General features: G+C 43.3%; 1 protein-coding gene across 1 annotated transcript in view; it reads left to right on the top strand.

Moving 5' to 3' along the window:
* LOC311034620 (adhesion G protein-coupled receptor L3) overlaps positions 1-13,504 on the top strand; it is a gene marked incomplete at its 3' end in the record, with an annotated part of 245,238 nt that overhangs the window by 27,167 nt on the left and 204,567 nt on the right. The window contains exon 2 of the mRNA XM_084042512.1: positions 6,403-6,616. Coding sequence (XP_083898638.1) covers positions 6,403-6,616 — 214 coding nt within the window. The remainder of the gene's footprint in view (positions 1-6,402; positions 6,617-13,504) is intronic.

The raw sequence follows: 13,504 nt of genomic DNA, 5'->3' as shown, positions 1-13,504 counted from the left end.
GGCTCCAAGTTTTGCTCTTAATGGTGACTTTCAAATGTCATTGTTTATGTGCCCGAACAGAAGTGTTCCTGGTGGCTCAGAGAGGGAGAATAAGGGAGGTTGGACCTGAAAAAACACTGTGCCAGACCTCCCAAGATCAGCCAATGCCCTCCTCATTTAAAGAAGCCACCATTAAGCCCACACAATTAGAACTCCTCTTGCTTTTCAATGGGCCTCCACTTCTAATAGTAATATTTAAAAGCCTCTGTGAGTGCTGGCATTTTCCTACTGTCCATTATTTTTTTTCTCTGACCTTTGCCGTGACCTTTTTGGAGAGTAATTGAGCCGGGTTGAAATAGTCATCCGTGTGTTCTTATCATTTGTGTCCTTGCTGTTAGGTGTCAGTGATTAAGGACAGTGCTGTAAAGTAGTATAAAATATATTCAGTCCGTTTTCCCCTACAATTTCACGGAATTCATTTCCTTTCCCCCCCAAACTAGCACATTTCATCAGTAGCATGCTTGTCAGAAGAATTATCCAGGGAGAATCTGCAGTGGATGAAAGATTTTTTTTTTAGATGTACCGCACAAAATAGTCTTCTGAAGAAATCCGGCATGTAGAGGGAGAAAAGAGAGCAAGTGGACGTGATGAGCTGGAACACGGGGAGTCTAAGGAAAAGCAGGACACGACTTTCAATAAGACTCTGTTAGGTGCTTTTTGTTTGACAGCTCTGTTGATGAGATGGGAGGTGGATGGAAGGTATAGACAGACGGGCATCACAGGTATACAGGGGGGGGGGGGGAAAGGATGCTGACATGTGACGAATATGAGCCTTATCAATCACCGCCTCCAGGCCCCACAAATGTAATTACACTGTGAAACGTTGACTAGACGAGGTAATCCGAGACACCACTGGCACGTGTTCTCTTGCTTACATTAGAGGGATTAAGGGTACAGAGGGTTGGAATTGCAGCGCCTTGCTATTGCCTGATGTTTTTTTAATGCAGCTTTTGGGGAAGTTGACCAACAACACGAATTGAGCCCTGTGCCCTTACAGGGTTACAAGGTTTGACGGCATTGTTCCCAGTTTACAAATGGATGCCCATGTCAAGCTTGTTTCATTCGACAGCTAGGGCACAGTGATCAAATTTGTTGCCATTCAGGGCGAACAGCGGTGTCATATAAATCATTAAAAAGGCTTTCCGATGGGTTTTATTTTTCACCACATGACTTGTGCACCGGAAAAAAAGACAGAATCTTTATGCACAAGGATCAATAGCACAGAAATGGGACTCGCCATTTCAATACTCTCCGTTATGAGCTAATTCTTTTTTTCCTTCGCCGCAGACTCCACTTTTGTAATTTTTCTCTCGCTGCACCTACCTGCCTGTCAAGTCGTGATGTTCTTTTTACTCTGCCTTCCTCAGCTTAAAAGACGTTTGATATGACAAAGACCAGTAGTTTTCAGAGAGGGAATAAACTGTCCCATTAAGAGGGGGGAAAATTGATATCTTTCATCTCTAAGCCGGCGGCAATTATTCAACGGCCTGATGTTCCAATGGCGTAGCCTTCTCAGTGTCGAAGCCTGAATGATTTATGAGATGAAATGAAATGACACAATATTGTGTCGGTTTCTCCTAATATTTTGTATTTATTTTCGGGTTTGCCTCGCCACGTCTTGTAGTGGTACAAGAGCAGACCGTAAACAGACTGAAAGGAATCTGCAAAGGGTGACGTTGCATGGAAGCAGCTCTCATAAAACGTGTCCCCGCCCTCACAATTCACTTTCGAGTTACTGTTGTTGTTAATGTTTTTTTTCTACTCCAAGGTGAAGATCAGCATTGTCTAAGCATCAATATAGCAACATTAATAATTGTACATCATTGTGTACCCTTCCTTGTGTATGTGGGTGAATGTATTGTACGTTTTCAGTGCGCGCGCGCGCACACACACACACACACACACACACACACACACAGGGCCAGTATATCTGTCCTCTGTGATAAATTGTGCTGGAACACATTGTCCAGAGGGGGCTCCCCCAACACAGACACTTGTGTGAAAAGGGTGTTTATGAAAATCCATAACTGTCACTGCACTGCTACGGTCACTCAACGCAACGTTTACGTTTCCTGCTCGTTTTTCATTTCCACTGTAAACACGGGAACTCCTCCAGCCTGCCGTTCGCGTGCGTGCGTGCTGGTGTGGTGTGTGTGTTTGTGTATTCATGTAATATGCACGCACTCGTGTTGCCTAGAGAGAGTCACGCGCATGGGTGTGTGAATAATTCTGTGTCAAGGAGATGGAAAACAGAAACAGCCGGACCGGCAGTTGATGCTTAGTCTCATATCGCTTGAGACTCTGCAGTAAACAACAATGAGATTCTGACTGCTTTGGCTGGAGGAATCAAGTGGCCCCTTTTGAACCCCCGTCACCTGCCCCTGTTTTGAAATGGAGCATCTCATATAGCAGAGCCAGCGAAAGAACGATCTGATTGGTATACTATGGTTCATACATACATGCCAGTCAGGAGGGACGTTATAATGACGTAGATTAACTATGCGCTCGCTCTCTCCATCTCATAGTTTCTCTCTCCGTCTCCGCCGAACATCCGTTTGATGAAGCTGCTAAAGCTCAGTTTTATTCCATGTATTTGACCAGCAAACTCTCTCTGTCTTTCTCTCTAACTGTTGCTATCTTCGCCTCTCTCTTTTAGTCATTATTTCGCTCTGTCTCTCTTTGTCTCTCTCCCTCTGTCTCTCTGTGTCTCTGTCCACCACCCGTGCCATCTGGGTCCCCTGTGCCTTCTCTCAACCCTGCCAATCCCAAACGCCCAGAGTCCTGTCCACCCGCACTAACTCTGGACCAGAGTAGGCCAACTGCTTGTAGTAGGGGCTGCTAAGTGAAAAATCGTTACACGGCGGATAAAAGCATGAAATTTGATACAGATGTCCCTTGGGTCATCCTAAAACATCCTAGAAGGGGTGCCCAAAAAAATCTTAAACAGGAAGTGAGTTATGGACAAAATCCAAAACGGCCACCTAAACTGTTGACCGTTGACTCAAAAGACACCAAAAGAATCTCCAAAAAGCATAACATTTGGCACACATGTCCCTTAGGTCATCCTAAGACATCCTAGAAGGGGTGCCCAAAGGAATCTGAAACAGGAAGTGAGTTATTGACAAAATTGAAAATAGCCGCCTACAGTGTTGGCGATTGGCTCAAAAAGCCTATCGAATCTCCAAAAAGCATACAATTTGACCGCCTAAAGCAGTTGACACAAAAGAAAACATAAAGGGACGTCATAAAAGTGTACCATTTGGTACGTACATTGAGTGCTTCTTAATATATCCTAGAAGGGGTTATTTATATGTTTGTTTGCTTATTTATTAAACTTTTTAGGAAGGGACCATGTTGAAGAAATTCTAAATGGCTGTTTAAACAGTTGACCACGGTAGTCTGCATATTATGCAGACTCAATACGACAGGTTATGCAGTGCATAACCTGCCGTATTTTGTAGTCTAACTTCTGCATTATTTGTTTTATTTTACTCTTTGAATCTTCTTTATTTATCTAACTCTCTGCATATTCTTATTTATTTTACTCTGCATCTTATCTTACTTAGACTTCTCTTCAGCCTTCAATACAATACAGTCTGATATTCTGGTGTCAAAGATGGTACAGTTGGAACTGAATCCATACTTAATTCACTGGTATGCTTCCTTCCTTACTAACAGAGTACAGAGGGTGAAAGTGAACAAAACCCTCTCCTCAGCATTAACCACTAATGTTGGTGCTCCCCAGGGTTGTGTAAGCTCAGCTGTATTGTTCACCCTTTATACTGACAGCTGTAGTACTGAGAAATGTCTGTCTGAATGTCGCACTGACAAGCCAGACCAATACATTCTAAAGTACTCTGATGATACAGTTTTGATTTCTCTTTTGGATAGTTCCAGTGATCCTGGACTGCACCAACACAGAGTAAATAAGGTGGTGGAATGGAGTGATAACAACGCTCTTATCATTAACACAAAAAAGACAGAAGAGATTGTTTTTGGTGCCCCACTAGAGATACACAGATCCCCTATTACTATTCATAGTGAACAGATCAACCAGGTATGTTCGTATACATACCTAGGAGTAGTAATAGACCACCTTTTGTCATGGAAAGACCAGATTGAATCAGTGGGTAAGAAGACAAAACAAAGAGTCTATTTCCTTCGCCGTCTGAGATCTTTTGGTGCTAGTAGACAGATTCTTCTTTTGTTTTTCACTTCTGTTATTATGAGTGTCCTGCAGTACTGTAGTACCACCTGGTATGGATGTCTGTCTGTAGCTTTAAAGTCACAACTGCTGCAACAAGTGAACATTTGTTCAAAGATTGTTGGACAACCACTTCAGAGGCTCTATACATCTACGTATGATAACAGTATGATAAGGTTGGCAAGGAATATCACTTCAAACACTAGCCATGCTTTGTATGGAGAATATAGGTTGCTGCCTTCAGGAAGGAGATACAGTGTTCCTACATACAATAAGGTCAAACTGAAGAGGTCCTTTGTCCATCAGACGACATTGAGGCTTAATCAGGAGTTATAAGCCAGGGGTAGGCTGAGTGGTGGACATTGCTCTTGTCTTTGCATGTCTTTATGTATGTATTTGTATTTTGTTGTTTTCTTGTGTCATGTCAAATGTGTGTACTGTTATATGTTGCATACATGGCTGTTTCTGGGTCGCAAGACAAATTTCAGTGCAAACTGACAATAAAGTATTATCGTATCGTATCGTATTACTTTGCATATTCTTATTTTACTCTCTGCATCTTATTTATTTTGCACTCTACATCTTCTTGCTGGTTTTACACTCTATCTTCTCATGTATTTTCTTCTTGATCATTACTGTTTTTTTGGGATTAGTGTTTAGTAACTACATGTATTCATGTGTGCCATTTCGCAATTACCAGCACATTGGCATAATGCTCTGCAAGGTGACCCAGCATCCCGGCATCTACACTTTCTCGAACAGAAGGGCTCAGCTTTGCAGCCACACTTGAGTTCTCTACAAACTTTGGCAGCCTCTGGCAAGAGTGTCCATAAAGGTGTCCACGAATAAGAGACTAATCCATCCATATTTGTCAGGAGATGGTAGAGATTGCATAGCTTTCAGGCTTCTGGACCAAATGCCAGATTGGCAAACTGCTCGATTTGAATGTTGTAGCAGTGCAGCCCGTGGGGGAGGAGTGTTTTCCATTGAGAGACTATTAAAACTTTTTTTGGGCACCCCTTAAGATGCATTCAGATCACCCAAGGGACATTTGTATCAAATGTCATGCTTTTATGAGATTATTTTTTATGAGTGTCTTTTGCATCATCTGTCAACACTGTACACGGCCATTTTCAATTTAGTCAATGACTCACATCCTGTTTCAGATCATTTCAGGCACCCCTTCTAGGATGTCTTGGGATGACCCAAGGGACATGTATGCCAAATTGTATGCTTTTATGAGATTCTTTAGTTGTCTTTTGAGTCAATCGATAACACTGTAGGTGGTCATTTTAAAATTTGTCAATAACTCACTTCCTGTTTAAGATTTTTTTGGGCACCCCTTCTAGGATGTCTTAGGATGACCAAAGGGACATGTGTGCCAAATTGTATGCTTTTATGAGATTCTTTAGTTGTCTTTTGAGTCAATCGACAACACTAGGCGGCCATTTTCAATTTCGTCAATAACTCACTTCCTGTTTCAGATTCCTTTGGGCACCCCTTCTAGGATGTCTTAGGATGACCCAAGGGACATATGTGCCAAATTTTATGCTTTTTGGAGATTCTTTTGGTGTCTTTTGAGTCAACGGTCAACAGTTTAGGTGGCCATTTTGAATTTGGTCCATAACTCACTTCCTGTTTAAGATTTTTTTGGGCACCCCTTCTAGGATGTTTTAGGATGACCCAAGGGACATCTGTATCAAATTTGGTGCTTTTATCCGCCGTGTAACGATTTGGCCATTTTTTGTGGTTAGCAGCCCCTACTATTGCATAATGTCTCCTTGTCAGACCTTTTTGACACCAAGCCTCCTCTGCAGGTCTCCTGCATTTGTCCTTAAGGAGTAAACCTGGTTCAATATTCTGTTCAATATTTATATTCCGTTAGAATTGCCAAACGATGGCCTCAGCAGGGGCTAACCAGCTTTATTTTGAAGCAACACTGTTGTGTGGAAACTGACAAGCAGAACTCAAGCAGAACTTTTCCAGGAAGGGAAAATGCAACTGATGGAGATGGAGTTTTTTTCCACAATAATTCATACAGTTAAATCACACACACACACACACACACACAAAATCACACACCACTTATAGGCATTTTACTTCCTTTTTTTCTGTCTCGTCACGTCTGACATCACTTTCTCGCTGTTTTCTTCATATAGCTTTCAGTCGTGCGCCTATCCCCATGGCGGTGGTAAGGAGGGAACTGTCATGTGAGAGCTACCCCATCGAGCTACGATGCCCGGGCACCGACGTCATCATGATCGAGAGTGCCAACTACGGCCGCACAGACGACAAGATCTGTGATGCCGACCCGGCTCAGATGGAGAACACGCGATGCTACCTGCCGGATGCATACAAGATCATGTCTCAAAGGTAAGACACACAAGAGGTTATTTTTTTGGTGCTTTTTTGCGCTTTTTACCCCTTTCCCCCCCCAATGTAGTCGTTATGCCAATTTATTCATTATCACTGCTGTTGTATCCTACTGACTCACCTGCCATTGAGGAGCCCCCACCGGGAGGACGTAGAGCCTTCGTCCTACTCCTCCCGCCCAACACTCCCTGCTGACAGGTGCCGCCCCAGCTCGTAGGAGTACCTGCAGTGACATACTGTATGTCGCCCTCCCCGCCCGGCTTCCTTCCCCTGAACACACAGGCCTATTGCGTTCGTATAGATGCTCGACAAAGCCGGATGCTCCACGAAGTGTGATGTTCTTTGATGATATCAAAGCTATACAGAATACGCTGAATCACCTGAGATATGAAACAGGGGTAGTAGATGTATTGGACAAGCAATATATCAAAGTAAAACAAAAAAAGTGAGAAGTTGTATGCAGCGTAGGATATACGTATGTTCTGTTCTGTTATTCTTCCTGACTGCCAGGAAGAATGTCAGTCGGTCAGGAAGAATGACAGTCTGTCTTGCACATGAGCAGGTTGAGTAATTATCAATCTTGGAACTTATCGGCTATCTTCTGTTGGACGATTTAGCCTCTGGGGGCCAGGGACAATGTTCCTTTGCCTCTCTTGTAGCCAGTGGGTATCCAGGCCAAAACTTCCTCTACAATGTGTCAGTCTTAGTTAACAGTCCAATTAGCAATGTGGTGTTTTAGGTACAGATGTCGTTCCGGCTAATGCATATGAATTAAGATAAAGAAAAATAATCAAATGAGCTAAATCATCAGACGCTAGCGATCGGTTTTGGGCAGGTTTCAGGTTTTAAGCGGGTGGCCATGGACACAGCTATTCTCTCGACTCTCTGTCAATGATAGGCTTTTCCCGAAGCAAGTGGATGCCATTGTACATCATACATCAAGGCATGATGCTGAAATAACAGCTGCTTCTTTCAGCAGCAGCCATGGTGGTGCCGCTACGAATGCTCTCCTTGTGTCCCCTTCAGATCTGTGCAAACGGTCTCCACTTGGACCCCAAGTGACACAGAAGCAGAATGGTCAGGGTGTCCAGACACTGTCTCTAGGGCCCCAAACCTTGGACGAAGAGAACGTATCTAAGCGAGGTTGAATAATTATTTTATTAGCACTCCGGCACTTTCTACAAGCCCTGAGGAACTCAAATTTTCTCATCCAGACAGATAACACCCAGAGGTTTATCAAAACAGCCAACAGGGGTGTACAAGATCCAGGCAGTGTCTGTGGTTAATACAGCAGCTCCTCACTTGGACATTTCCCCACTTTGTAAGGCTCAGGTTTGTGAACCTTCTGTCTGGCAGAGTTGTGCTGCAGATCTCAGATGGAAGCATACCAGAATTTATACTCGTAGAATATAGAAGATATACTCGTGGAATGTAGAAGCAGCTGGAAGCGCCGCCTCTTGTCATCATCCAGAATTCATGGAACCATAGTTCTATGCGTAGCACTTGTAGCACTTGCAATCAAAATTCGTTTCAGCATTATTATCTTCTGTGATTGGTTACATTTTCAATCCCTGTCATGATTATCATTGCCACATCCCAAATGCCATCTTGTATGCCACGCGCTGGGATTCAGAGCATTCACAATCACGCATGCTGTTAGTACAAATGAGCAGCCTATTTTACAGATTTGCTGATGATTGCTGCATTTTGTTGTGCAATTTGTAAAAGTAAGCTTCTCCATTTAGTGAATGAATTGTCTGCTTCTTCTGGAGGGAACAGGATCTTCAACAGAACAAGGGGAAAATAAGACATTGTGATAAGTGCTGTTGCAATACAACACCTGACATCAATTGAGTGGAGAGGGAATGAATTGCATCTCTCGAGAGGAGAGATGCATTTCCACTTTTAAACTAGATACTTCTCTTTTATTGATCTCTTACCTTTGAAGTATGTTGTTCTTGCTACTGTATGTGAAACACCACTGTTCACTTTTTAAATTCCAATACATTCTGCACAATATCTGACATGATTTATCATAAGGGGGTTGATAGACTGATCCAGTTGCAGGAATAAGAATAGTTGGGATGACAGATTCAGGTGTATTTTCAAAACTTTCCTTCTCTTGATGAGTGATAAGTTGATAAGCTTTAAGTCTCTCTGTTTTAAGCATGATGGCTTAACACATGCAATTTTCTGTGGAATATAATCCCCATGAATGTAATCCCACCATGCCTAGCTGCAAATTCATATCAGTCATAAATTTGCCTCAGTGGAAATCAATGTACATTTTAAATGATTTGAATACATTATCTCTTATTTGTGTAAATAAATATTCTCTCGGTGAGCTCTGCTGCCAGATATGAGTGTTTTGAGCAGAGTTATGGCTATGTTGTGCAGAAACCCCGGACATGGAGACCTATTTGTCAGGGCAGACAGAGTGTGGGCTTGCTGCACTTGGGCGGTGATTTAGGGGTATAATTGATTGCCAACGTTAAGTTAATATACAAGTATCAGGGATTTAAGCATGCGGGTTGTGATCAAGACAAATACAAAGTGCTCATGCCTGCAGACTAATTCTGTGCAGAGGACTGTAAGTCTTGGCTCCTTTTGTTGATTTATTGCAGCACTTGGAGCAAAATGACGACCCCCTGTCTCTGAGATATCATTCTATGCATATACATTAGCTTAGAATGATCATCACCGTGAGGTCAAAACACCCTTGAGCCTCAGAGTGGAGATGGGCTTTATCTAAATTGCTATCCGGTGTTGGCATGCTGCTATTATTTCCCACCCTAATGTTCCATTTTGGATGTGATTCTCTGAGAATACTAATGGGGTCCGCCGTGCATTGTCTTACTGCTCCTCTTTGCTTTTGAGTGTGGTACAACAGAGGTGAGATAATCACTGGTGTGAAAAAAAAAGCTACTGATTGGGGCAGGGTGGGGGGGTTGTCAGATAATTGATCCATCCTGTAGCTACCGAGTTCTCCCGCCGCCCACTCAGAATAGAAACCCCAGCAGGAGAGAATCAACGGTTTCCTGCAACTGTCAAGAACACAAACCTAACAAAGCCCCTGCCAGGGAACAGTGGGTCTTTTTAGCATCACAGTGCCGACTGGTGCGACTGGGGCTGATTCAACCGGTTTCCAAAAAGGTGACTGTAGCATAATTCAGAGCCAGGCCCGCTTTTGTGTCTTGAGGGCAAATTGGAGAGTGGATGAAAGTTGTGAGCAAAAAGGAGGTATCAGAGTGCGGCTGGTATTTGTGGCTAGGCGACACAGGCATTAGCATGCAAAGGTTAGCACGACAACGAACAAACAATCCCCCCCGCCGACCGTTGCAACGGCGAACTGTCACAGCTGTTGCTAGGAGCCTGGTGGTGGATAAGCTCATTAGGGCTGCATAGAAGAGACAAACAAAAAAAACACAAGAAAACAAACCATCGCCCTCTGAAGAGGGAATGTGACTTTAGATTATGTTAAGGCTGTCACACGTTGGAAAGTCGGGACAGAAAAGCCGAATCACCTGCCATATTTGGGTTGTGGATCACGCATATCATTTTTTTTGTGAAATGATGGTGTGACAAAAGGATGGAGGGCTCACGGATGCTACGCTGACTTTAATGTTTTTTTTCCACAGACTGCATTTTTGATCAGAGTAGCTCTGTCTTATGTGAACAACATTGGCACAGTGTTTAGTATTGTCTGGGGGAGGAGGAGAAAAATACATTGCAAGTGAGTCACAACATTGAGTTAAATCTATTCACTGTCCCTGTAATATTCAGACACTTCCTATCCTATTCATTTGGTATGGTTTATAGTGAGTGCATATCAGCATGGGTGCACACTGACTGCACAGCCTGCAGTATGTGCATTCATAGTGCAGTTTCCCCCCTCCCCCCCTGTGTGATAAGTCATCTTCCTGGCCATGGCTCCCCCCCAACTCTCAGAACTTTTCCTCCCCTGGGATTTAGTCCATGCTTTTTTTCTTTCTCTCCCCCAGCCAGTTGCACCACCTGTCTCCTGCTGGCATCAGTTAGGTTTACTGAAGGACATTGTGCAGTAGTTAGCATTCACATCCCGTCAGAAGAAGAAGAAGAAGAACGGGGGGCTGCAGCCTGTGTGTACCGCAGGCTTGGATCCATCACCGGCAAATGCCCTGCCATGTCATCGGGTCCCCAAGAGCTGTCAATAAGCATTTAGCCAAACCCCTCCCCCCCTCCTCCTCCTCGTCATCAGCCACAACGAGGAATGACCATTTATATTCAACAACGAAAGCCCAAAGCGTTACCCGTTACCCGTTCCAATTTAGGTCACTTATACTAGGGCCTGTTAGGTGTGTGCGGAGCTCCTTTACCAAGGTGTTTGGTTCCATTACGGCCTTTTAACCCATTTAGACCGGGAAAGCATCTGTGTGTAATTTTTTCGATTTATTTGGCTATTCAAAAATAGCAGATATACAAGCTCATAGCGCGGCACCGAGTGCCGCGCTATGAGCTTGTAGATCTGCTATTTTTGGAAAGAAATCGTGAAAATGTGTGCAAATCTTTGAATATAACGTATACATTTTTAACTAAAATCTTTGCTTTTGGGGGGTTCCTGGAACAACATATTTTGAGATGGGGGTCCGCGGCCAAATACATATAATTTCGGGGGTCCTTGACATGAAAAAAGAACCACTGATATTATAGCAACATACGTTTTTTTCCCAAAAAATATGGATTTAGAAGACATTTGTAGAATCCCTCAGAAGCAAAGATTTTAGTTAAAAATGTTGGCTTTAAAAATACATATATATTCAAAGATTTGCACAAAATGTTCGCGTTTTTTTGAAAAATAGCCAAATAAATCTTAAAATGACACACAGATGCGTTCCCGGTCGTAATGGGTTAAGCGAGGTCTAATAGCGCCCTCACATCTGAATGATAGCTTGCTGCTGAGCCGGTGAGTGCCTGTAATGCATCTCAAAATGAAGGCTGTCTCCCATCGCGCTGTGACAGGATGAAATGAATGGCTCTTAGTCATTACCCATTCCCGCCTGCGTGCCTCTGCCATTATGCGTCTGCAAGAAAAATCCCACTGCTGCTTGAAGAACACGTCACCTATGAGCATTGCTTTATAGCGGGAGAATGATGCTGTAATTGAAGCTGTTGACATCATTTGCCCGGCGATGGTTCACACAGTGACCGGACGCGCTTTGTTGAATGCTTTTGCACCGCATCCGTTTGTGAGTTCTGTGCAGGTATAGCTCTTTCCGGGACGGTCCCCCGCCTCTGTCCGGCACTCGTATCTCATGTCTCATTTCGTCGTTTCAATATGCTAGAGAAGCTGGGCAAAACATGACACACCACAGCTATCCAACAACATTGCCCGCTTTCTGATCAGAGGCCCAGCATCTGTGTTTCCCCAAGGCACGGCGGCCTTCATGGTCGGTAATTACATGCTATATCAAAGCTGTATATCACGCAGCATCTCCGCAAAAGTCAACGAGCACCCAGAGGGACAGCTGATAGCTTTGTGTGTCAGGCTTGTGGATGACCCCCAAAGCATAAAGAGGGTCACAGCAGCGGAGACTCCCCTCTTCCCCAGTTCTCTTTTCTCTCTGTCCCACCCCTCTTTCACTCTATTCCATTGCCTCGTTTTTATTGTATTTCATTGCCTTATTTTTTCCTTCGGTTTCCTTATCGCTCAATCACCCTGAGAGCCTTGCGTTTCTTAATGAGCGGTTTCAGTGGATATAGTGTTTAGACTCTCATGTCACCTTTACGTTTAGTCTCAAAATGGGTTAATAGGGAACGTGCAAGGTTTTGACAGTTTGTAAGTTTGTATCTACACATCTGGGATTGTAACTTGCTGACCTTGTGCAAGCAGTAGACAGTTGACAACTTGCCTGTTAATGAGTAACAAACAGGTCATTATCCACATTGACACATATAGTGCACAAATGCTTGAGACAAATGAATCATCCTCTGCAATTATAAAATCGCGATGACAGAGGGACAGGAATGAAGGGGAATGAGGGAGAAATAAAGGCTAATTGTACTTTATCGCTTGACTGTGTTGGGGAAAAAATGTCATTTTTCAGTTGAAAGCACATCACTTTTGCAGAAAGGACACGGTCGTGCAACAAATTATAATTAGCCTTGAAGCGATGTTGAACTTTGGTATAACCTTCGGTTGTATAACTACCTGATAAGCGTCAAAATATTGTTGATAATATGCTGCGTCTGTGATGGAGGAACCTGAAGAGATTCCATTAACTCATTGTATGCGTGGTGAAACGGGTCTTTAAATCAACCTTTTTAACATAATAAAGAAATGGAAACAAATTGAATTCTACCATAATGCTGTATTTAAAGAAAACGGTCCTAGTAGCCTACGTGATATGGGGAAAGTGGAATGACTATTCACGTTATGTTATCCTTGATGGAAGTTCTCTAGCGCATTCACCCGAGTGCCACTGCTATTAGGCGAAATAGATGGATGTTTTATCATAATGGAAAAATCTGCCTTGGTTCATGTTCCTTTATCTGCACATTTGTAGGTGCACCTATTTCACCGTACAGCGACAGTGAGTGGAATCACTGCTTCTGGTTCCTCAGTCACAGAAGCAACAGAAAAAAACAGATTATGGATAATATTTGGACGTACAGTACACCATGCCCAGTTACTGTATATATACCCAAGATTCTACCAAAGTAAGACGTCGCTCCAAACAGACTGGAGGATTCCTTACTTCTCACCAGTGATCTTTTCCATCCGGTCCAGGCCTCATTATCCTTGGCATTTGACCTGATTTCAGAGTAGAAGGATTTGATGAGATATTTAGTTGAGGGAGAGCGGGAGGATTAAGTGGAAGAATCCCCCTTCACTTCCTGCGCCCATCCTCA

Source organism: Gymnoscopelus microlampas (assembly GCF_963454915.1).
Source record: "Gymnoscopelus microlampas genome assembly, chromosome: 19".
In the NCBI taxonomy this organism is placed as follows: Eukaryota; Metazoa; Chordata; class Actinopteri; order Myctophiformes; family Myctophidae; genus Gymnoscopelus; species Gymnoscopelus microlampas.
The sequence above is the reverse complement of the archived record's forward strand: the minus strand, read 5'-3'. Positions and strand labels throughout refer to the sequence as shown.